At 24.9% G+C, this 23,124-nt stretch overlaps 1 protein-coding gene across 9 annotated transcripts in view; it reads right to left on the bottom strand.

Moving 5' to 3' along the window:
* LOC117175790 (protein alan shepard) overlaps positions 1-23,124 on the bottom strand; it is a 79,574-nt gene that overhangs the window by 25,289 nt on the left and 31,161 nt on the right. For 5 of the 9 annotated variants that reach the window (XM_033365880.1, XM_033365565.1, XM_033365641.1 and 2 more), the window contains exons 3-5: positions 22,332-22,546; positions 21,944-22,002; positions 11,796-11,941 (exon numbers count right to left, since the gene is read on the bottom strand). In XM_033365880.1, coding sequence (XP_033221771.1) covers positions 11,796-11,941; positions 21,944-22,002; positions 22,332-22,546 — 420 coding nt within the window. Of the gene's footprint in view, positions 1-74; positions 81-11,795; positions 11,942-21,943; positions 22,003-22,331; positions 22,547-23,124 lie in introns of all 9 variants that reach the window. The other 4 variants (XM_033365965.1, XM_033365796.1, XM_033366046.1 and 1 more) reach the window with 3 other exon arrangements.

Below are 23,124 nucleotides of genomic sequence, written 5' to 3'. Positions count from 1 at the left end.
TTTGAGATCCACCATTTCTCTCAAGACTCAAATCTACGATTACTTGAATATACTTATACTTTACGACAATTTACTTCAATCTTGCGAATGCATAAAAAAAAGAAGAATAAATAATGAAAATATCGTGGTGTAAGCCAAGCTCATGGCATTTTATATATAATTTTATATATATATATATATATATATATATATAGTACAACAGTATAATGTACACCATTTCGATGACTTTTCCTTGTTTTACTTGTTTAATAATATCGCCAGCTTCCCACAAGACTTAATTAAATTAATCAATTACATTTTTCTACAATTTTCCCTAAATAAAAATGTTTTAATCCGCTGGGGAATCGAACCCAGGTCTTGGGTCTCCGATTACCGGTCGAATGCTCTACCAGCTGAGCTAAATTTTAATATATTTTTGTCACTTTTTCATATTCTTTCTTATTTGGCATTGAAGATTAAATCTCGTGGAAGACTTTCGATATAGTTTTCGAAAAAGTGGTTAAATTTGTAAGCCAAGTGTAAATCAGAGCCAACCAACACCCCCAAGGGTAAGACAGCAGCTGATTTTTTTGTTTAAATGCCCATCGAGCAGAAAGTTAATTACTGGGCACGACGTTTAGTTAATCAATATTAATGAGTCGCTGCATATCACATGCGATTGACATTGTCACATCCGCAAGTGGCACCCCGTGCGATTTTTTATTTTGCCACACTAGGTTAGATCAACCATTCCAAGTTAGTTTTGGGCTTTGAATGATAAATTTTTCCCTCTTTTTTTATTTTTCACCTGCTTTTTTTTAATCATAAAGAATGAAGATTCATTTCATGTTTAGTTTATTAGGGGAGAGAATTAATTGATTGGGTAATACTTTTTATTAAGAAGCTCAGTCATTTTTTTTTGGCGCATATTGGTGAGATTTTAAATTTGAAGGTATTTTTTTTTTTTAATTTTCGAATTTAAAAAGACTAGATTCAAAAATTAAAGTCAAATAAATTTTAAACCTTTCAATTTCTAGTTTGCATTTTATTTATTGTAAAATTAGATTTTTTGAAAGTGCTGTCCCAGGATTGCTTCAAATTTTGAAATAAAAATTGAAAACAGTAGTATAGCTATTGTTTCTAACGGTAATGCAGAGGTATTTTAGTTTAGCATTTTACCATCGGTCGGTAAAACAGGGAGGTCGGTATTCGAAATATTCAATTTAACTAAAATTTAAGAGAACATCATTTTTTAAACTTTTTTGCAATCTTTGAAAAATGAATGCGCTCGATTTTGAAGAGAAAAAAAAAGCCTGAATTGGAAAGTGTCAGTTTTGAAAGGTTTGAAATTTAAAGACGTTTAATTTTCAAAAGATAAGAATTAATACTTTAAAGTGTCGAATCTGGGAGGCTTCTAATTTTGAGATATTCAAATTCAATTTAATGTGAATTTAAAAACAGTCAATTTCAGAAACGTTTTTCTTATATGGAAGACAAGTTTTGAAAATTCAGTATTTTTTCCAAATTTGTAGGCCCCGTTTTGGAAACTTTCAAATTTAAAAGTCTGAAATGCGGCACCCGTACTTTAAATAATTAAAATTTTTAATATTAAATACAGGGATTACAGTTCAATTTTAAAAATCATTAATTAATTTATATTTACAGTTCATTAAATTAAAACGTTTCTTATCAAATATTTTTAATATCGAACGCTCGCTTTATTTTAAAATTATTTTTGTCAATTATCGATTTTTATCATTCCACAATTTCAAAAATAATAATTGAATTTAACATCTTAAAAAACGTGATCAAACTTATTTTAAACAGCATTATATCATGTGACAAAAAATTAGTGATAGATTAAAAACCGATGTTATCGACACCATACAAAATTTTTTATTTGAATTTTCAATAATAAGAGACGAGTAAGAAATCATTGGAATTTAAAAAATTTAATTAAAATCTCAACAAAATATTGTAATTTTCGTACCTCGACCAAAATTATGAATGTTGAAAAACAAAATTAATTTTCGACCCAAATAGACACATTTTTATAAAATATATGAATTTTCTAAAAAACATTTGAATTTTGCACTTGTTAAGCATAAATGTTCAGCCAACAATACAATAGACAAATTAACAGATGAAAAAAATTAATTTTTTGGCAAAAATTTGTTTTTTTTTTAACAAAACAGTTAAATTTTCCTAAAAACGGTTGAATTTTTTACCAAATGGTGTATTTTTTTACAAAATAGTGGAATTTTCAACAAAAAATATGAATTTTCACACAAAAGTTATTTTTTAAACAATAAGTTTAATTTTCTAAATGTAAAAGATCAATTTTTAATCGAAAATTGTATAGTTAAGATTTTTAGGTATGAAAATTAATTCCCTCCCAAAAAAAAAAGTTTTTTTTTTTATTAAAATAGCTCAATTTTCAACCAAAGAGATGAATTTTTAAGAAAAGAATTCAAAATTTAATCTATTACTTCAAAATTCCACAAAAAAGTTAATTTTCTACCAAATTGTGGAATTTTCTACGAAACAGTTCAATATTTAACTATTTTGATAAAAATGTATCCATTGTGGTAAAAAATTCAACTATCTATTTGAAAGTTGAATTAATTTGTTAAAAAATCAATTTTTTTTTAAATTCGTTTTATTTTTGGTTGAAAATTAATTTTTTCCAATCAAAATTTAATTATTTCATTTTTTGGTTAAAAACTTATATTCTTTAATTAAAAATTCAACAGTTTAGTTGAAAACTTATTTTTTTTTTTAGTCAAAACTTCAAGCATTTGGTTTAATTTTGAACTCTTTTCTTGAAAATTAGTGTTGTCATTTTTAAAAATTTACCATTTTAGTTGAAAATTCATTTCTTTGGTTGAAAATTGAATTTTTCTGGTTGTAAAATAATTTATTCTGTTGGAAATTTCTCATAATATAAAATTAATTTTTTTGGTTGAGGATTCATAATTTCAGTTGAAAATTTTGGTTGCAAATCAAATTATTTTTGCAGAAAATTAAACTTTTTGGTTTTTCGTTAAAAATTAGTTTCTTAAAACAAACATTAACAATTCCATTTTTGGAGGAACATGTATCATTTTTAGCTGAAAATTCAACTATTTCGTTGAAAATAAAAAACATTTTGTAGAAAATTAACCTTACTGTTCAAAATACATATTTCCCATGGAAAATTAAAATAATTTTGTAGACAATTTTAATTCAAAATTAAAGTATTTATTTGACAATTTAACTATTCTGTTGGAAATTCATTTTTTATGGTTAAAAATATTTTTTTCAACATGAAAATGCAACTATTTCGTAGTAAATTTATCGTTTTTTTTTTTAATTTTGTTTTCCGATTTTAGAAACAAAAATTTTCTCAAAAAAAACTCGAGCTTTTAGCTTGAAAACTGAACAATTTTCTTAAAAATTAGTCTATTTGAGTAGAAAATTAATCTGGAGGATGATTCGCTTTTCTTTTTCCTAAATATTCAACAAAAGCTAATTGAATATTTGTTTGAAAATCCCCTTTTTTATTAAAATTTATATTTGTGGTTAAATTCGTCTTTTTTCCTTCAAACTCAATAATTTTGTCAAGAATACGTATTTTTTTTAGTAGTAGTTCATTTTTTTTTTGTCAAGAACTCCAAAACCCTGAAATATTTGATTAAAAAATCTTATTAATACTAATTTTTTTCTCCATAAAATCGGTTTTTAATCTATCAACACGGATTGAAATTTTTTGATAATATAGACAGCCTTAAAATAGAGAAAAGAACTGCGATCCCTGTAAATATGATAATCTAAAAACCGAATTTCTTTTCGGATAATTTCGAAAAAATAATTTTTATAAACTACAAATTCTATTTAAAAAAAAGCCGAAATTTACCACCCAAATTTGAAATATTCAAAGTAATTGATACATTTGAAAGATTTGACTCGACATATTAAAAAAAAAAAAAATTGGAAAAATTTTATATGTTGAAATTGGAAAAAAAATGTCATAGTGATTGTTCTTTTCGTAAGTAGATAGACAAGGATCAAATATAAATAAAAATTCCTACCTTACCCACATTGAGAACATTCTACCGCTAAAGTGGTTCATGTCCGTGCTAAGTTTCTCGAATTTCTTAGCACGGACACGAACCACTTTAGCGGTAGAATGTTCTCGAGGTCGGTAAGGCAGGAATTTTTATTTCGAATCGACCCTGTCTGTCATTTTTTTTTTCTTTCTTTCTTTTTTTATATGTAATGAAATGATTTGCTGGTGGGCCTATTAGTGCTGAAACGAATGCAAATTTTCAGACATGACTTGAGACGTGTTTGACATAGCAGTATCAGCGATTCGTGGCCGAAGATATAGCAGCAAGCATTAACAGGTTTGGTAGGAACAGTAGAGAATTAAAGACAGAATAGAGACAGAGCTGATGAATCTTCAAGAAATTTTACGGATAAGGTTCCTCGTTTTTTAATTCAAGGTTTAACCGTTAAAGCCACATACAGAGAACACATCAAAATTAAGTATAGAGTCACTAGTAGTTGAAAACAAAAATCATAAAAAGAAGTCAAAACAAAATTCTCATTCAATTCAAGTAATTATTCAAATCAAAAGACAACTAAAAACTGAAAACAATGGCTATGTTAATCTTTTTAGAATCGACTCAAGTCAAGTTTAAAAAAAAAAAAAAAAAAAAAAAGAAACTGAAATATTCCAGGGAGAAGGATTTCAAGCCAATCATGATTTTTGCCGAAAAGAGAATTTTTTTTTTTTATCAGATTTGTCGTTTCAATTCAGGATTTTTTATTTTTTATTTTGAAGGGGCGACTGAGAAATTATAAAAAAAAAAAAGAAAATTCTCGGCACTGTAAAATTCCTGAAAAATACAATTTTCAGAAGAGGAAAATTTCAAAATGATAAGATTCTCAAAAAATAAAAATCTCCCCTTGGAAAATTGTCGAATAATAAAATTCCTTGGAGAAAAATGCTAAATTATAAAATATCCGAACCAGAAAATATCCTAAATATAAAATTTTCAAATTTAAACAATAAAAAAAATACACTAATCAAATATTTTTGCTAAAGAAATGTTTGTTAGCAATTTTTTTGTAAATTTTAAGTTTAAACATTAATTTAACAAAATAGATTGAACATCAAATGAAAATTATCAAATTTTATTATTCGGAATTTTAGAAATGTGTTATTTTAAATTGATGAAAATTTTACGATTTGGTAATATTTTTCATTGTTAGGGAATTTTCCAATTTGGGTTTTTTAAATTCGGACAGTTTCATAATTTCGAAAATTTTTTTAGCGTGGGCGTTTCCTTTTTCGATATTTTTCAGTTGTCAAATTGCCTTAATAAATAAATAATATTAATTAGCAAACAATTTTTAAATGAGGCATTATAAAATTTCGGTAATTTTTAATTTAAAAAAAAAATCAATTTTAAGAAATTTCGAGATAAATCAGTGCTAAATTAAATTCTGCAAAGTTTGTTTGAAAAAAACTTTCTTTGATAAAAATGTTTTATTATTTTATTTTTAGTATACAATTTTAATTTAAAAATATTTTTTTATTATTTAAATTCAAAAATTGTCTTAAATTATCGAATTTAATCAAGTAAAAAAATTGTTTTTTTATCAATCATATTTATTTAGTATAAATACAGTAATGAAATGTTTTGATAAAAAAAATTGGTTTTGGGTTTTCAATGTTTTTTTTAAACAATTTTTTGAATTTAAAATAGTAACAGTAATTGAAAAAAAATTATTTCTCAATGCAAAATATAAAATTTAACAACAATATTTTTATTACAAGAGCAATAATTTAAAAAAAAAAAACCTGCATTGAGAATTTTTTTTAAATTATTGTTATTTTAAAATAATTAATCGTTTAAATTCCGGAATTTTATTAATCGTCACTTTTCCAATTCGGGATAAAATTTTCGAAACATGAAAATATAAACATTTTTTAAATGAAAAATTCCCGAAATTTTATATTACCTCTTTGGAAAATTGTTTGTTAATCAATATTATTTTATTTATTAAGGCAATTTGACAACTGAAAAAATGCCGAAAAATGTAACTCCCACACAAAAAAAATATCCGAAACAGAAAATTTCAGAAATTATAAAACTGCCGACTTTAAAAATCCCAAATTGAAAAATTCTCAAATAATAAAATTCCCTAACAATTAAAAATATTACCAAATCGTAAAATTTTCATCAATTTAAAATAAAAAATGTCTAAATTCCGAATAATAAAATTTGCCAATTTATATTTAATGCTCAATATATTATTTTTTTAAATTATTGTTTAAATTAAAAATTTACAAAAAATTGCTGATGCAAGTTTTTTTTTTTTAAATTGTGCATTCTAATTTTTTAAAATTATTGCTCTTGAAATAAAAATCTTGTTCACGGATTGTTCTTTTTCATGGAGAAATATTTTTTTTTCAATTATTTTTATTTTAAATTCAAATAATAATTTAAAAACAAATTATTATAATTCGGCATTTTTGTGTCGGAAATTTTCAAATTCGGTAGTTCCGTCAATTTTCTATTTCGCTAATTTATTGTTTAAATTTAAAAGCTAGTAATTTTTAAATCTCAAATTTAAATCGAGAAATTTTTTGAATGTCCAAAATTTGTATTGTTCTAATAAAAATTGAAATCCAAAAAGATAATAAATAATAATTTTGATAATTTTTTTCAAGCTTTTATAACTGGAGCCGTTCGATTTTGGGAAGAAAACATTTTTATTTTTTATCATTTCTAGTTTAGGAGTGATTTAATTAGAATTGGAATGCTTTGAAATTTAAAGACTTTCAATTTTGAATAGATAAAAATTAATATTTTAAAGTATCGAATTTGAAAGCTTGTAATTTTGAAAACATTTAAATGCAATTTAATTTTCATTTTGTCCAAAATTAGATTCAAAAGAATTCGAATAAATTGGGAGAAATTCAAAGGTATTTAATCAAATTAAATTTTGTTTTAATTAAAATTGAATTGGGAAACATTAAAGTTACGTTTGAAAAAATTCCAATGAATTGAAAAAATTCACGCTAAATTCAAAAGAATTCAAATTAATTAAAAGTGACTTAGAGAAAACCAGAAGAATCTGATAGAATGCATAAAAATTGAAAAAAATTCAAGAAAATTAAACAATATAAAAAAATTGAATGAATTTAGAACAATCATTAAAATTCCTTGATTTTTTTTTTGAAACCTTTTAAAAATGCCTTGAATTTTTTTTAATATCCTAAAATAACCAGGACAGGGTTGCTACAAAATTCCAATTTTGAAATTCCCTAACTTCTTCTGAAACAATTTTTTATTTTCCCTAACGGTTAAAAATTTTTTTCAGGCATTATAAAAAAACCTAATAAATAAATTCTCAGGCAAAAATATAAATTTTCAACGAATAATATTAATTTCCTACCAAAAAAGATAAATTTTCAAAAAAAAAAAAGTGAATCTTCAATCAAACAATTGAATTGCCAACGCAAAAAAAAAGATCAATTTTGGAAATAAAAAATTAATTTTCAATAAAAACACGAAAATTTCCAACAAAATACTTAAATTTCTCAGCGAAAAGTGTGATTTTTGATATTTCCACAAATAAATATTTAATTTTTAAATCAAAAATAATTGAATTGATCCAAAAATAAGAATTTTCAAAAACAAAATTAGTTGAATCCTCAATCAAAACTAATTTTCTACAAAACAGTTAAGTTTTCAAATCGAAAATATGAATTAAAAAAAAAAGTTAATTTTTAATTTTCAACTAAAAAATTTCCGACAAGAGTTTAATTTTCAAATAACAAAAATTTCTACAAAATAGTTGAGTTTTTAAACCAAAAAATATTATTTTTTTAAACAAAAAATGGAGTAGTTAAATTTACAGTTAGAAAATTAATTTTCAACGATAAAAAAACAACGAATTTGCAAGAAAATAGTTGAATTTTAAAAAAAAATGAATATATTTAACTAAATTTATGAATTTTCAAAAATAAGGAAAAGAATTTTTAATCAAACTGTTGAATTTCCAACGCAAAAAGACTAACTTTAAACCAAAAAATGGAATAATTACATTTTTAGTAAAAAAAAAAAATTAGTTTTCAACAAAAAAAAAGGAATTTTCAACAAAAAAAAAGGAATTTTCAACAAAATACTTAAATTTTTGACCAAAAAGATGAATTAAAAAAAAATGGCCACAAAAAGCGTAATAGTTGGCATAGCCATACAAAAAATTTATTTTTAAATCAAAAACAGTTAAATTAAACAAAATAAATTCGAATTTTTAACAAACTAATTGAATTCTCAACAAAAAAATTGATTTTCAAACCAATAAGATAAATGTTTAACCAAAGGGGTTAATTTTTAACAAAAAAATTAATTTCTAACAAAATTATTCATTTTCAAAACGAAAAAAAAAAATTAATCTTTTACAACAAAAAAAGGCGAATTTTCAACACAAAAATACGATTTTTCTACTAAAATAATTGGATTTTTAACTGAAAAAAAAATTCAAGCAAAAATAGACTTCAAAAAAATAATGCTATTTTCCACCAAATACATGACTTTTTAACTAAAATAATAAATCTTCAACAAAAAACCAAAAAAATTTTAACCACGTGATTGAATTTCTACGAAAAATATGAATTCTTCACCAAAAAAAATAATATTCGATCACAAAAAACGAATTTTCAACAAATAGTTGAATTTTCATTAAACAAAAATTAATTTTTAACCAAAAAGACGAATTTTCAACATAATAGTTGAATCCTCAATTAAAACAGATTAATTTCCAACCAAAAAGTTGCGTTTTTATCCAAAAAGGATGAAATTTCTACAAATACGATGAATTTATAAATCAAAATGTCGAATTTTCAACAAAAGAGTGGTATTTTCTACCTCGAAAGATTTTTCAGTCAAAAAAGGAAAAAAAACCCGGAATTTTGCACCTAAAAAGACGAATTTTCTACCAAGAGGAATTACTTTTGATCAAAATTGTTGAATTTTCCAACATAATAATAAAAAAGGACAACAGGATGAATTTTCAACAAAAAATTTTATTTATTTCTAAATTTAATTTCATTAAGGTTACATTTATTTAATTAAAAGAATTTTTATTATTTTTTTGAAGATGTTATATTACCATTTTGAAGCGAGTTTTTGAATGTTAATTAATTAACATTAACATAAATTTTTATAAATTAACATAATTGAATCCGTTACCAAATTGTTGATTTTTAAAACAAAAAAGATTAATAGTCTGCATTTTTAAAACATAAAAGTTTAAATTTTAACAAAAAAAATTAAACAGATGAATTTCTACAGAGAAAAATTAATTTTCAATTAAAACAACAACGATATAAACGAATTTTCTACAAAAAAGTTGAATTTTATATTAATGACTGATTGATTTTCAATCAAGAATGGAAAATAATGTTAAGAAAATTGTTGTATTTTCAACAAAAAAGATGAATGTTTATCAAAAAATTTTATAGTTCATATTTCCACTACAAAACTTTAATAAAAAATAAAAAAAAAAACCAGCTAGATTTTACCAAAAAGTATACATTTTCAAATTCACTAGATTTTGACAAAACAAAAATTGATTTTCTATATAAAAAAAGACGAATTTTCATAAAAAAAATAAATAAAATAAATAATCTTTTAACCAAAATGTTGAATTTTTAACCAAAAAAGTTGAATATTTAATCAAAAATGGAATAGACAAATTTTCATTGAGAATGAATTTTCAATAAAAAGAAAAACGAATTTTCTTCAAAACAGTTTAATTTTATACCAATTTGTTTAATTTTCAAGCCAAAAAAGCCTAATTCTCTATCAAAGAATTTAATTTTAAAAACAAGAACATGAAATAACAATTATTCAGTTGATTTTTTTCACAAAATATTTGAATTTGTAGTTTAAAAAAACTTGTTTACAACAAAAGGAATTTTTAATTCAATTTTTTAACCAAAAAAATGAACTTTTAACTAAAATTATGAATCTTCAATGAAAAAAAAAAAATGAAATTTAAAAAAATTCGTTCAACTTTCAACCAAGGAGTGGAATTTATAATGAATAATTTTGTTGGTTCAAAATTCGATTTTTTGGCTACAAATTCTACTATTTAGTTAAATATTTAACTATTTTATTGAAAATTAAAGTCTTTTGTTAAAAAGTAATCGTTTTTGGTCGAAAAGTTATATTGTTTGGCAGAAAATTTATATTTTTAAATTGAAAATTCATATTTTTTTATTGAATATTCATCTTTTCGATTGAAAATTAATTCTTTTTATTTGAAAAGTCTATTATTGTATTTTAATTTAATAAATAATCTCTTTTATTAAAAAAAAAAGCATACTTTTTGTGAAAATTCAACGATTTTTTTTGAAAAAGTCATTGTTTTTGGTCGAAAATTTATACTTTTGTAGAAAATTCATATTTTTTTGTTAAAGGTTTATCTTTTGGTAGAAACATTTTTTTTTAATTGTTGAAAATTAACCTTTCATATTGGTTCAAAAAATTGGTTTTCTTGGTTCAAAAAATCTATTTCGATTGATGTTCTTTTGATCGAAAACAAAACAAAAGTATTATATTTCTTTAACTATTTTGTTAAAAAATCATCTTTCTTGCCGAATATTCATACTTTTTGGATTGAAAATTCTCTATTACTTTAAAAATCGTCTTTTTGGATAAAAAATTCAACTATTAGCTAAAAAAAATCACCTTTTAAGTAAAAAATCATCTTTTGATTAAAAATTCTACTATTTTGTTAACAATTTAACTGTTTTATTTAAAAGTCATCTTCTTTGTTTCAAAATTGATCCTTTTTGATTGAAAGCTAATTATTTTTATTTGAAAAAATTCTATTTTTATTTTATAATTAATCTAAATTCAACTATTTTCTTAAAAAGGAATATTTTTTTATCAAAATTTCAGTTGATTTATTAAACACTTTTATTTTTGGATAGAAAAACAATCATTTTGGTGTAAAAATCTGCATTTGTTAGAAAAGTCATATTTTTTAGTTGAAAATTCGTCTTCCTTGCTTCGAAATTAAATTGGCTTTGTAAAATAGTCATATTTTCAAATTAAAAATTTTAAATTATGTTTGAAAATTCAACTCTTCCTGGTTGAAGTTTAATCTCCTTCGTTTGAAAATTCGATCATTTGGTTCAAGATTCGTCGATTAGGAAAGTGTAATAAAAACTGTATTTGGTGTGCAAGTTTAAATTTTGAATAAAATTTTACTTTTTAAACTGAAAAAAAAAATGAAAAACTCCAAAATAAGAGAAAAAGGTGACAAATTTCTAAAATTGGTGACAAAAGGTGACAAAATTGAAAATAGGTGACACTCTGTAATGATTGAATTTTCGATAAAAAAAAAATTCCATAAATATATTTATATATAATATATAAATTACCGAGTTTGCGTTTTTATAATTTTTCACAGCCCTGATCGTATGAATTGAGAAAAATGATTGATTGGCTTGGGTCTGGATGATAATGATAAAAAAAAAAAAAAAAATTTTTTTTTTAAAGGAATTTACAAAGGAAAGCAGGCCTGCGCAGCGAGGTGAAATTTTTCTGCTCGCAGGAGAGGCCTGCTGGTGAGGAGGGGGCGAATGGTGGGATGTAAGAATGAAGGAAGGATGAAAAATGAGAAGAACAACTCGAAAAGAAGAAGAACGAGACAGTGAGAAAGAAAGAAAGAAAAAGAGAAAGAGAGAGAAAGAGAGAGAGAGAGAGAGAGAGAAAGAGAGGTTTACTGTTACTCTGGTATTACTGTACTTGCATGCACAACCAACGTACACTGGCCAGTCTACGGAGCAACCAGATACCCACTTTCGCCATCTGCGCTTGGATGCCCTTGGACACCAGTGCTTTCACAGCACCCTCTGCCGCCGACGGTGTCTCAAAGTCTACAAAGCCATAACCTGTCAACAGAAAATTCAAGTTACACATTTCAAATTGTACAATTGTACAATCACACAATTATACAATTACTAGCAGCCCCAGTCACAAGTTGCTGCGGCTCAGTTATATTATACTACTATGTTGAATTTATTATTATACTAAACTTGGCGCCACCTATTCGCTGCTTACCCAACCTAGATAACGTGAAATGTTCAAGTGTCGATTCACAAACTAACTTACACCGAATATCTGTTAGAAAATTATGGAGTAGACAAAGAAAAACATTTAATTTGCAATAAAAAAATATATTGAGGTCATTATTAAATGAGAGAAAAAGTAGTCTATCCTTTAAGTTGGACCAAATTACACGCAGTATCCAAATTTCATCAAGATCGGTTGAGTAGTTTCGGAGTTTAGTGGTGACAAACATCGTGACACGGGATTTTTGTATGTATAGAAAATTAAGGTAGATATACACTTTACGATCAGTTTTTGAGGTTTCGTAAAATCAATTAAGGCACAATGAGGAGGGAGGAAGTAGGCGAAATGAGAGATTAGTAAAGAAAATTAGGGGAGTGGAAAGAGGCAAAGTGAGAGGAAATGAGGAGAGAGGAAGTAGAGAACGTAAGAGTAAATGAAGGGAGTGGAAAATAGGCAAAGTGAGAGGAAATGAAGAGTGAGAGGAAATTAAGTCATGGAATAAGGAGAATGCTGAAAATGAAAGGTAAAATGAGAGAGAAGAAGGGGAAATCATGGCAGTGGAAATAGGCAAAGTGAGAGAAAGAAGGAAATGTGAGCGTAAATGAAGGGAAGTGATGAGAACAAGAAGGAAAGTACTGGAAATGAAGGGAAATTATTGGAGAAGAAAATACGCAAATTTAGAAAAAAAAAGTGAGGAAGTTGACAGAGTGAGAGGAAATGAAGAGAGAGGAAGTAGAGAATGTGAAAGTAAAGGAAGGGACGTGATGAGAATAAGAAGGAAAATACTGGGAATGAAGAGAAAGTGGGGGGAGTTAGAGAGAAGAAAGGGAAATTAGGGGAGTGGAAAATAGGCAAAGTGAGAGGAAATGAGGAGAGAGAAAGTAGAGAACATAAGAGTAAATGAAGGGAAGTGATGGGAATAAGAAGGAAAATACTAGAAATGAAGGGAAATTATTGGAGTGGAAAATACGCAAATATAGAAGAAAAAAAGAGTAAAGAAGTAGGCTGAGTGACAGGAAATGAAGAGAGAGGAAGTACAGAATGTGAGAGTAAATGAAGGGATGTGATGAGAATAAGAAGGAAAATACTGGAAATGAAGGGAAAGTGGGGTAAGTTAGAGAGAAGAAAGGGAATTTAGGAGAGTGGAAATAGGCAGAGTGATGATAAGTAGGGAATGTCAGAGTAAATGGGGGGAAGTGATAGGAATAAGGTGGTAAATACTAGAAATGAAGGGAAATTTGAGTAGTGAGAAATACGCAAAGTGAGAAGAAAAAAGAGTGAGGAAGTAGGCAAAGTGAGAGGAAATGAGGAGAAGGAAAGTATTGGAAGTAAAGACAAATAAGAAGAAGTTAGAGACCATTCTCTTGGGGGGAAGGGGTTAAAAATAATTCTTGCGTAATATTTTACATTGCCGAGAGCAAACTGTGTAGGGAAAAGGAGGAGAGAGGAAGTAGCAAAAGTAGTGGGAATGAGTGGAGGGGAAGTAGTACGAGTGAGACTAAATGAGGGTAGAGGAAGCAGAGAAAGTTACAGCGAATGAGGGGAGCGTTGTTAGGGAAAGTGATGGAAATCAGAGGGGCAAATAATAGAAATGATGGGAAAATTAAGGGGTAGTAAGGGAAGTGAGTGAGAAATAGGGGAAATGAGTGAAGGGAAAATAGACAATGTGACCGGAAATGAAATCTGAGAAAGTAGGAAAAGTGAGAGGAAATGAGGGGAGGGGTAGTAGTGGAAGTGAAGGAAATTGTTAAGGAGATAGGGAAATGAGGAGAGAGCAACTAGAAGTGAGATGCAAGGAATTAGGAAAAGTAATGGAAATCAGGGAGGGAGAAGTACTCGAGGCGAGAGGAAATGAGAGAGGAATTCGGGAAAGTGATGTGAATCGGAGGGAACATAATAGAAATAATGGGAAAATTAAATGGGAGTAAGTGAAGGTGAGGGAGAATTAGAGAAAATTAGGAGGGACTAGGGGAAATTAGGGAAGTAGAAATAGGCAATGTTAGGATATTGGGAAATAAGGCTGAGTAGGGGAATTAGGGGAGTGGCACTGGGGGAAATGAGGAGAGAAAAAGTAGAGAAAGTTAGTGTAAACGAGGGGAGCGGAATTAGGTAAAGTGATGGGAATAACAAGGGACTAAGAAGGGAAATAATGGAAATGAAGAGAAATGAGGGAAACTGAGAGAGAAGGAAGGGAAATTATGGGAGTCGAAATAGGCAAAGTAAGAGAAAATGAAGAGTGAGGAAGTAGGAAAAGTGAGAGGAAATTAGGAGAGGGGAAGTACTGGAAGTGAAGAAAAATGTGGAGGAGGTAGGGAAATGAGGGAGTAGGAAAAATGAAGAGAGAGGAAGTAGAAGCGAGATGAGAGGATGTAGAAAAAGTGTTGAGAATAAGGGAAGGAGAAAATTTCATTATAAACTTTCTGCCAATTTTAATCATTAAATTTGAACTGATAATTGAATTTTCAATTTTCTTCAACTTTCAGTCGTTAAAAATTCGATTTTAAACAATTAAATTTTTACTTTTCTGAACATTTAAACCATTTTTAACAATTTAATTTCCTGTTTTCTTCAATTTTAATTGAATTTTTAAATGATAAAAATTTATTAATTTTATTAATTAATATTCAAAAACCAGAATTTTAATTTTGAAACATTTACAACAAAGAATTTTTTTAAACCAAATGAATCAATATAATTTTAAAATTGATTTATTTAAGATTTCTTCAATTTCCAAGAAATAAATTTTCATTTTTTAAAAATACAATGATCAATTATCTTTTTCACTTTTCTTTGATTTAACACAATTAAATTTTCGACCAAAAAAGATGAGGTTTTAACAAAGGAATTAAATTTTAATAGGACATTTAATTTTTCACCAAATTACCAAATTTTCAATATAAAAAGATGAATTTTTTAATTTTTAACGAATTTTTAAAGAAAAAATAATGAACTCAGACAAACAAAAACAAGTTTTAAACAAAATAGTTACTTTTTTAGCCAGAGTGGAATTTAAAAAAAAAATTTTTTTTAGAAAATAGTTGCATTTTTAACCAAATAACCAAAAAATATTAAATTTTTACCAAACAGTTCAATTTTATCCAACAAAAAGGGAGGGAAATTCAAACCAACAAGATTATTTTTCAACCAAAAAAAAAAAAAAAACTATCAAATACAAAACCTCAATTTTTAACAAAAAATTATATTTTCAGTTAAAAAATTGTATTTTAAACCAAAAAAAAAAGACGAATTTTCAAACAAATAGAATTCCAACTGCTATTTCTTGTTGAAACTTCATTTTTTTGGTTGATAAGTCTACTATTAAATTTTTCGTTTAAGAATTCATCTTTTCTTCCTTAGAAATTTTACTTTTCAGTTCATAATCAAATTATTTTGTTGGACATTAATGTTTTCTGTTTCAAAAATTCAGCGGTTTCTGCAGAAATTTTATATTTTTTCGTTAAAACTTTATCTGTTTTGGCTAAAATTTATTATGTTTCTTCTTTTTTTTTGAAACTTAAACTGTTTTGTCAAAAATTTGTAGCTTCGGCATAAAAATTTAACAATTAGGTAGAAATTTTGGTTGAAATTTCGTCTTTTTTATTCTAAATTAAGTACATTGGTTAAAAATGAAGAATTTTGTTGAAAAATCATTTTTTTTTATTAATTCCAACTGTATTTTTTTATTTTAAATTGCAATATTTTTTGTTTAAACACCAAATATTACATTTTTTGTAGAAAATTAAAGTGCTTGGTTGCATGTTGACCTACTTTCCTAAAAGTAAATTTTTTCGGTTGAAGATTCATAAATTTTGTTAAAAATTATTTTATTTTTTTGGTTAAAATGTAACTTTTAAATTGAAAATTAGTTTAAAATTTAAAAATTGTGTAAAAAGTGATAAATATTTAATTTAAAAAATGATATTTTAGCAAAGTGGTTCAATATTTGACTATTGAACTATTAAATTTTCAACCCAAGACTATGCATTTTTAACAAATAGGTTAAATTAAAAAAAAAAAACTCTTGCATTTTCTAACCAAAAACGTGGAAACTTAAAACCAAGAAAATTCTCTTTCAACAAAAAAGGAGAATTTTCAAATAAAAAGGCCAATTTTCAAACCAAAAGATTAATTTTCTTCCAGAAAAGAGAAATTTTCAACAAAATAAATGAATTTTAATATAAAAAAGATCGAATTCAACCAAGAATAAAATAATTAAAAATTTCAGTACAAAAATTAATTTTCAATCAAGAATATTAAATTTCTATCGAAAAAGATCATTTTTCGACAAAACACGGACAGATAAATTTTCAGTTAGAGAAATTAATTTTTAATTAAAAAAAAAAAACACTAATTTTCCAACAAAGAAATGAATTTTTAAACAAAAATATTAATTTTCTAGCAAAAAAGTTTAATTTTTAAAGGAATTCTTCTTTATTTTTCCTTCATTCTTCAGAATCATTTAAAAAATGTTAAATCTCTTGAAAATTCGTTTTAAACTTTTTAAAGCTCTTTAAAATTTCTTGGAAGTTTTGAAAATACCGCAAAATCTTTAAAATCCTTTTAAATATTTGAAATCTTTCGAAATACTTTAAAACTTTTTAAAACTCTTGGAATTATGTAAAGCTCTTAAAAATTCTTCAGAAGTTTTAAAAATACCTTAAAATTAAGAATACTCTAAAATCTTTTGAAATTCTTGGAAAATGTTAAATCTCTTGAAAATACTAGAATTTTCTAAATTTCCGTAAAATATTTTAAATCCTTTGAAATCTCTTGAAACTGTTTAAAGTCCCTAAAAATTCTTTGGAATTAAAAAAAATCTTTAAAATCCTTTTAGATCACTTCAAGTTCTTAAAATCTACTGAAATTTTTGAAAATTCCATGAAAATTGATTGAATTCTTTTAAAATAATTCAAATTCTTGAAAAATCTTTTTAAATACCCGAAAATGTTTCAAATACTTTAAAATCCCTTGAAACTTTTTAAAAACCTTTCAAAATTCCTTTGAATTAGAAAAAATCCCTAAAATCTTGAAAAAAAAGTTCATCCCTTTAAATTCTTTAAAGTTTTGGAAAATTCTTCAGATGTTTTAAAAATACCCTAAAAAAAGCCTTTTATTGACATTTTTTGGGAATTTTTATAAATACCCTAAAATCGTTTTAAAAATGTTAATCTCCTTGATTTATTTAAAGCTCTTGAAAATTTGTTGGATTAAAAAAATACCCTAACACATTAAAAAAAAAGAAATCTATTTTTTTTTATCGAAAATATGATAACTCCTTTGAAATCTCTTAAAATTTTTTTTGTAATTCCATGGAATTTTAAAGAATACCCTAAAATCTTTTGGAATAAATCGTAATCGGTTCAAATTATTTAAAAATCTCGAAAATTCCTTGGAATTTAAAAAATACCCTTAACTCTTTTTAAAAATCTTAATTTCTTCTAAATTTTTTAACTTCTTGAAAATTCCTCGAATTTTTTAAAAATTACCATATAATCCTTTAAAATCCCTTCAAATAACTGAAATTTATTGAAAATTCTTCAAAATTTCTAAAATGCCCGAAAATGTTTCATATCCTTTGAAATCCCTTGAAACTTTTTGATGATCTTAAAAATTCCTCGGGAATTTAAAATAAAAAATGTTTTTAAAATACCCAAATTCAAATATTTAAAAAATAATCTCTTTGAATTATTTGAAACTCTTGAAAATTTATTGGATTTAAGAAAATTAAAAAAAAAAAACGGAATCTATTTAAAAACCCGCAAATATTATAACTCCTTTGAAATCTTTTGCATTTTTTTTTAATTTCCTAGAATTTTAAAGAATACCCTAAAATATTTTTAAAATTCGCAATCGCTTCAAATTATTTATAAATCTAGAAAATTCCTTGGTATTTTAAACAAACACCCTAAACTCTTTTAAAAATTCTTAATTCCTTTAAAGTTTTGAATAGCTCTTGAAGATTCCTTTGAATTTATAAAAAAATACTCTAAAATTGTTTAAAATCCCTTCAAATAATTAAAATTTATTGAAAATTCTTTAAAAGTTTCTGTACTTTAGCCGAAAATGTTTCAAATCCTTTGAAATCCCTTGAAACTTTTAAAAACTCTTGAAAGTTCTTCGGAATCCTTTAAAATACCCGAAAAAAATATATACCCTAAAATCTTTGTAAAAAAATCGCAAACGCTTAAAGTTATTTCAAAATTTCGAAAATTCCTTGGTATTTAAAAAAAAACACCCTAAAATCCTTTAAAATCCCTTCGCATTATTAAAATTTATTGAAATTTCTTCGGATTCTTAAAATTCCCGAAGATATTTCAAATCCTATAACATTCCTCGAGACTTTTTCAAGATCTTGAAGATTCCTTCGAATTAAAAAAAAAAAAACACCTTAAACTCTTTTAAAAATTCATAATCCCTTTGTACTTAAAGTTCTTGAAAATTCCTTGGAACTATTTTAAGTACTCTAAAATCCTTTGAAATCCCTTCAAATAATTGAAATTAATTGAAAATTATTCAAAAGTTTCTAAAATACCCGAAAATGTTTCATATCCTTTGAAATCCCTTGAAACTTTTTAAAGATCTTTAAAATTCCTCGGAATTAAAAAAAAAGTTAATCCCCTTAAATTATTTAAAGCTCTTGAAAATTCTTCGGAACCTTTATAAATATCCGAAAATATTATAACTCCTTTAAAATTTCTTCATTTTTTTTTTTAATTTCTCAGAATTTAAAAAGAACTACCCTGAAATCTTTTTAAAGAAAATCGTAAACGCTTCAAATTATTTAAAAATCTCGAAAATTCCTTAGAATTTAAAAAATACCCTAAACTCTTTTTAAAAAATCTTAATTCCTTTTAAGTTTTTAAAGCTCTTAATTCTTTGAAATTTTCAAAAATACCCAAAAATCCTTTAATATTCCTTCATATGATTGAAATTTATTGAAAATTTTTCGGTATCTTTTAAAATTCCTAAAAATATGGTATTTCAAATCCTATAACATTCCTCGAGACTTTTTCAAGATCTTTAAGATTCCTTAAAATTAAAAAAAAAAACACCTTAAACTTTTTTCAAAATTCTTAATCCCTTTGCACTCTTTAAAGCTCTTGAAAATTCCTTGGAATTATTTTAAGTACTCTAAAATCCTTTGAAATCCTTTCACATAATTGAAATTAATTTAAAATTATTCAAAAGTTTCTAAAATACCCGAAAATGTTTCATATCCTTTGAAATCCCTTGAAACTTTTTAAAGATCTTTAAAATTCCTCGGAATTAAAAAAAAGTTAATCCCTTTAAATTATTTAAAGCTCTTGAAAATTCTTCGGAATCTTTTTAAATATCCAAAAATATTATAAGTCATTTGAAATTTCTAGAATTTTTTTTTAATTTTCTAGAGTTAAAAAAAAATATATTTTTAAAGAAAATCGTAAAAGCTGAAAATTATTTAAAAATCTCGAAAATTCCTTAGAATTTAAAAAATACGCTAAACTCTTTTTAAAAAATCTTAATTCCTTTTAAGTTTTTAAAGCTCTTAATTCCTTGGAATTTTCAAAAATACCCAAAAATTCTTCAGTATTCCTTCATATGATTGAAATTTATTGAAAATTTTTCGGTATCTTTTGAAATTCCTGAAAATATTTCAAATCCTATAACATTCCTCGAGACTTTTTCAAGATCTTTAAGATTCCTTAAAATAAAAAAAAACACCTTAAACTTTTTTCAAAATTCTTAATCCCTTTGCACTATTTAAAGCCCTTGAAAATTCCTTGGAATTATAAAAAATACCCTAAAATCTTTTTAAAAAAAACTTTTTAATTTTTTAAAGCTCTTGAAAATTCTGTGTAATTATCAAAACTGCCCCAAAGAAATTTCGAATTCCCTTTAAAAGAATGAAATTTATTTTTAAAATCTTCAGAATCTTTTAAAATGCCCGAAAATATTTCAAATCCTCTGAAATCCCTTGAAACTTTTAAAAAAATTTTACAATTCCGAGGAATTAAAAAAACCTAAAATCTTTTAAAATACACAAGAATATTTCAAATCCAATGAAAATCCTCGTAACTTTTCCAAGATCTTTAACATTCCTCAGAATTTAAAAAAATACCCTAAAATCTTTTTTTTTTTTAACAATCTTAAACCCTTTTTTATTTTTTTAAACTCTTGAAAATTCTTTAAAAGTTTAAAAACTACCCCGAAATTATTCAAAATCCCTTTAAATGATTGAAATTTATTTTTAAAATCATCAGAATGTTATAAAAATATACGAAAATGTTTCAAATCTTTTGAAATCCCTTCAAAAAAATTGAAATTTATTGAAAATTTTGTTGAAAAGTTCTCTTTTCTGGAAAAAAATTAATCTTTTGGTTTAAAAATTTAAATATTGGGTTGAAAATTCTTTTTTTTGTCAAACAGCATTGTTTTGTTGATTCTTTGTATTTATTTTTTATTTAATTATTAATTTCGATTTAGTATTTTTTAAATAAGTTTTTAAACTGAAAATGTTTTTCCAGTTTTTGTTAAAAATTGACCTTTCCATTTGAAAATTCGCCTCTTTGGTTTGAAAAAGAATTTTCTTGGTGTTAAGTTTCTTCTTTTTTGGTTGAAAATGTGACAGTTTTTTTTTTTAAATTTAACCTGTTTGTTAAAAATGCATAGTATTGGGTTGAAAAATTAATAAATCAATACTTAAAGATTGAACCACTTTACTAAAATATCATTTTTTATTGAATATTTATCACTTTTTACAAAAATGTTGAATTTTTAACTAATATTCAATTCAAAAATTACTTTTTAACCAAAAAATTTACTTTTAGGAAAGTAGGTTTCGAAATTTCCTTAGAATTTTTAAAAATACCGTAAAATTTTTAAAGAAAAACAATCTTAAACCCTTTTTTATTTTTTGAAATTTTCAAAACTACCCCAAAATCATTCAAAATTCCTTTAAATGATTTTAATTTATTCAAAAAATCTTCAAAATCTTACAAAAAAAACCGAAAAATTTTCAAATCCTTTGAAATCCCTTGAAAACTTTTTAAAATCTTTAAAATTCCGTCGAATTAAAAAAATCCTAAAATCTTGAAAAAAAGTAATCCCCTTAAATTCTTTAAAGCTCTTGAAAATTCCTTAGATATTAAAAAAACGCCCTAAAATCCTTTGAAACCCTTACAAATTCTTGAAATTTATGGAAAATTCTTCGTAATTTTAAAAATGCCCTAAAATCTTTTTAAACAAAAATTGAAATCTCTTGATATTTTTCTTCTTTGAAATCCCTTAAAATTAAATCTTTAAATTCCTTTACAATCCATTAAAAATAATAGAAGTTTCTTAAAAATTCCTTGTAATCTGTTAGAATATTCTAAAATATTATAGATCCTATAAAATAGTTTGAAATCCTTTACAAATTTTTTAAGCTCTTGAAAATTCTTTCGAATTTTTTTAAATATCCCAAAATATTTTTCACCCTTTAAACTCTTTTCAAACTTTTTAAAGCTCTTGAAACCCCCTTGGTATTTTTAAAAATAACAAAAAAGTTTTTAATTCTTCGGAATCCCTTGGAATCATTTTAAAATATCCAAACAAATTTTTAATCCCTTAAAATAATTAAAATTCCTGGAAAATGTTCAATCTCTTGAAAACACCTTGGAATTTTTTTAAATACCCTAAAATATTTCAAGCTCTTTAAAATTTCTTAGAATTTTTAAAAATACCCTAAAATTTTTTAAGTCCTTTGAAATCTCTACAAATTATTTTAATATTTTTAAAATTTTTTGATCTTTTAAAATACAACCAATAGATAATATAAAAAAAATGCAATCTTATTTAAGTACCTTTACATTTATTGGTATTTTTATCCAGAATCGCTTTTGTAGAGGTTATAGTTCCATATCTGAAAGGAAAAAAATGTAATCTATTAAACAGAAAGCCACTAATCTATGTATTAAAAATTTGAAAATTTAAATTTCGCGCCATATTTACATAGCGATCCTGAGATGTCACGTGATCAGAATTATGACGTCATATGTTGGCGCGAAATTTAAATTGACAAAACTCGCTTTCTTCGAGAAAAAGAAATTATAGAAGTATTTTTTTCAAGTAAATAATTAATTCCTTGCTCATAAAATATTTCCAGCCTCGATATTAATATAGTTGTTAAAAATTAGGAAAATTTGAACTGATAATAAATAATAGGTAAAAGAAATAAATGTAGGCACTTACTGAGAACACATATTTACGAGGTCCTTATCTGTTGTGTTTTGGTTGAGGCCGCGAATATACAAATTTGTTTTCGACAGCTGCTCCACCTGCTGTCCCTGCATTGCATTATTGCTAAGGTTGGTACTCATCGTACCACTTTGACTACCTGTGGCGCTACTGGAGCTGCTATTTGTGTTTGCTGGAGACGAGGCTGTAGGAACTCTTTGTCCTCCATACTGCGTAAATAATAACTAATATAACTTATTTATATATTTGGGGGGTTGCTGAAAAAACGTCAATTTAAAAATTCCCCCACTTTCCCTGAGCGACATATGAATTTTCAACAAAAGAAAATATTTTTCCAAGACAATTTTTGAATTTATAGGGCAAAAACTAATTTTCTACTAAAAGAAAAAAAAACAGGAATTTTCAACTACAAAGGATAAATTTTTGAGCAAAAATTAAATAACTAACATATTCGGTTAAAAAAATAACTTTTCAACGACAGAAATGAAGTTTGAAATAAAATAGTGAAGCTTCAACCAAAAAATAGATTTTTGACCAAACAGTTGAATTTTTAACTGAAAAGATTAATTTTCTTTCAAAAAGACACATTTTTTTAACACAATACATGATATTTCAACTAAAAAAGGTAAATTCGCAACCAAAATAGAATAGTTGAACTTTCAGTTAAAAATAAAATTTTCACCCTGAAAAGATGAATTTTCAACAAAATAGTTAAATATTCAACCAAATAATTTAATTTTTCACTAAAAACGATACAACCAAAAAAAGAGATGATTTTTTAAGAAAA

Source organism: Belonocnema kinseyi, chromosome 1, assembly GCF_010883055.1.
Source record: "Belonocnema kinseyi isolate 2016_QV_RU_SX_M_011 chromosome 1, B_treatae_v1, whole genome shotgun sequence".
Classification (NCBI taxonomy): Eukaryota; Metazoa; Arthropoda; class Insecta; order Hymenoptera; family Cynipidae; genus Belonocnema; species Belonocnema kinseyi.
Note: the sequence above shows the minus strand (reverse complement) of the source record. Positions and strands in the feature narration are given on the sequence as shown.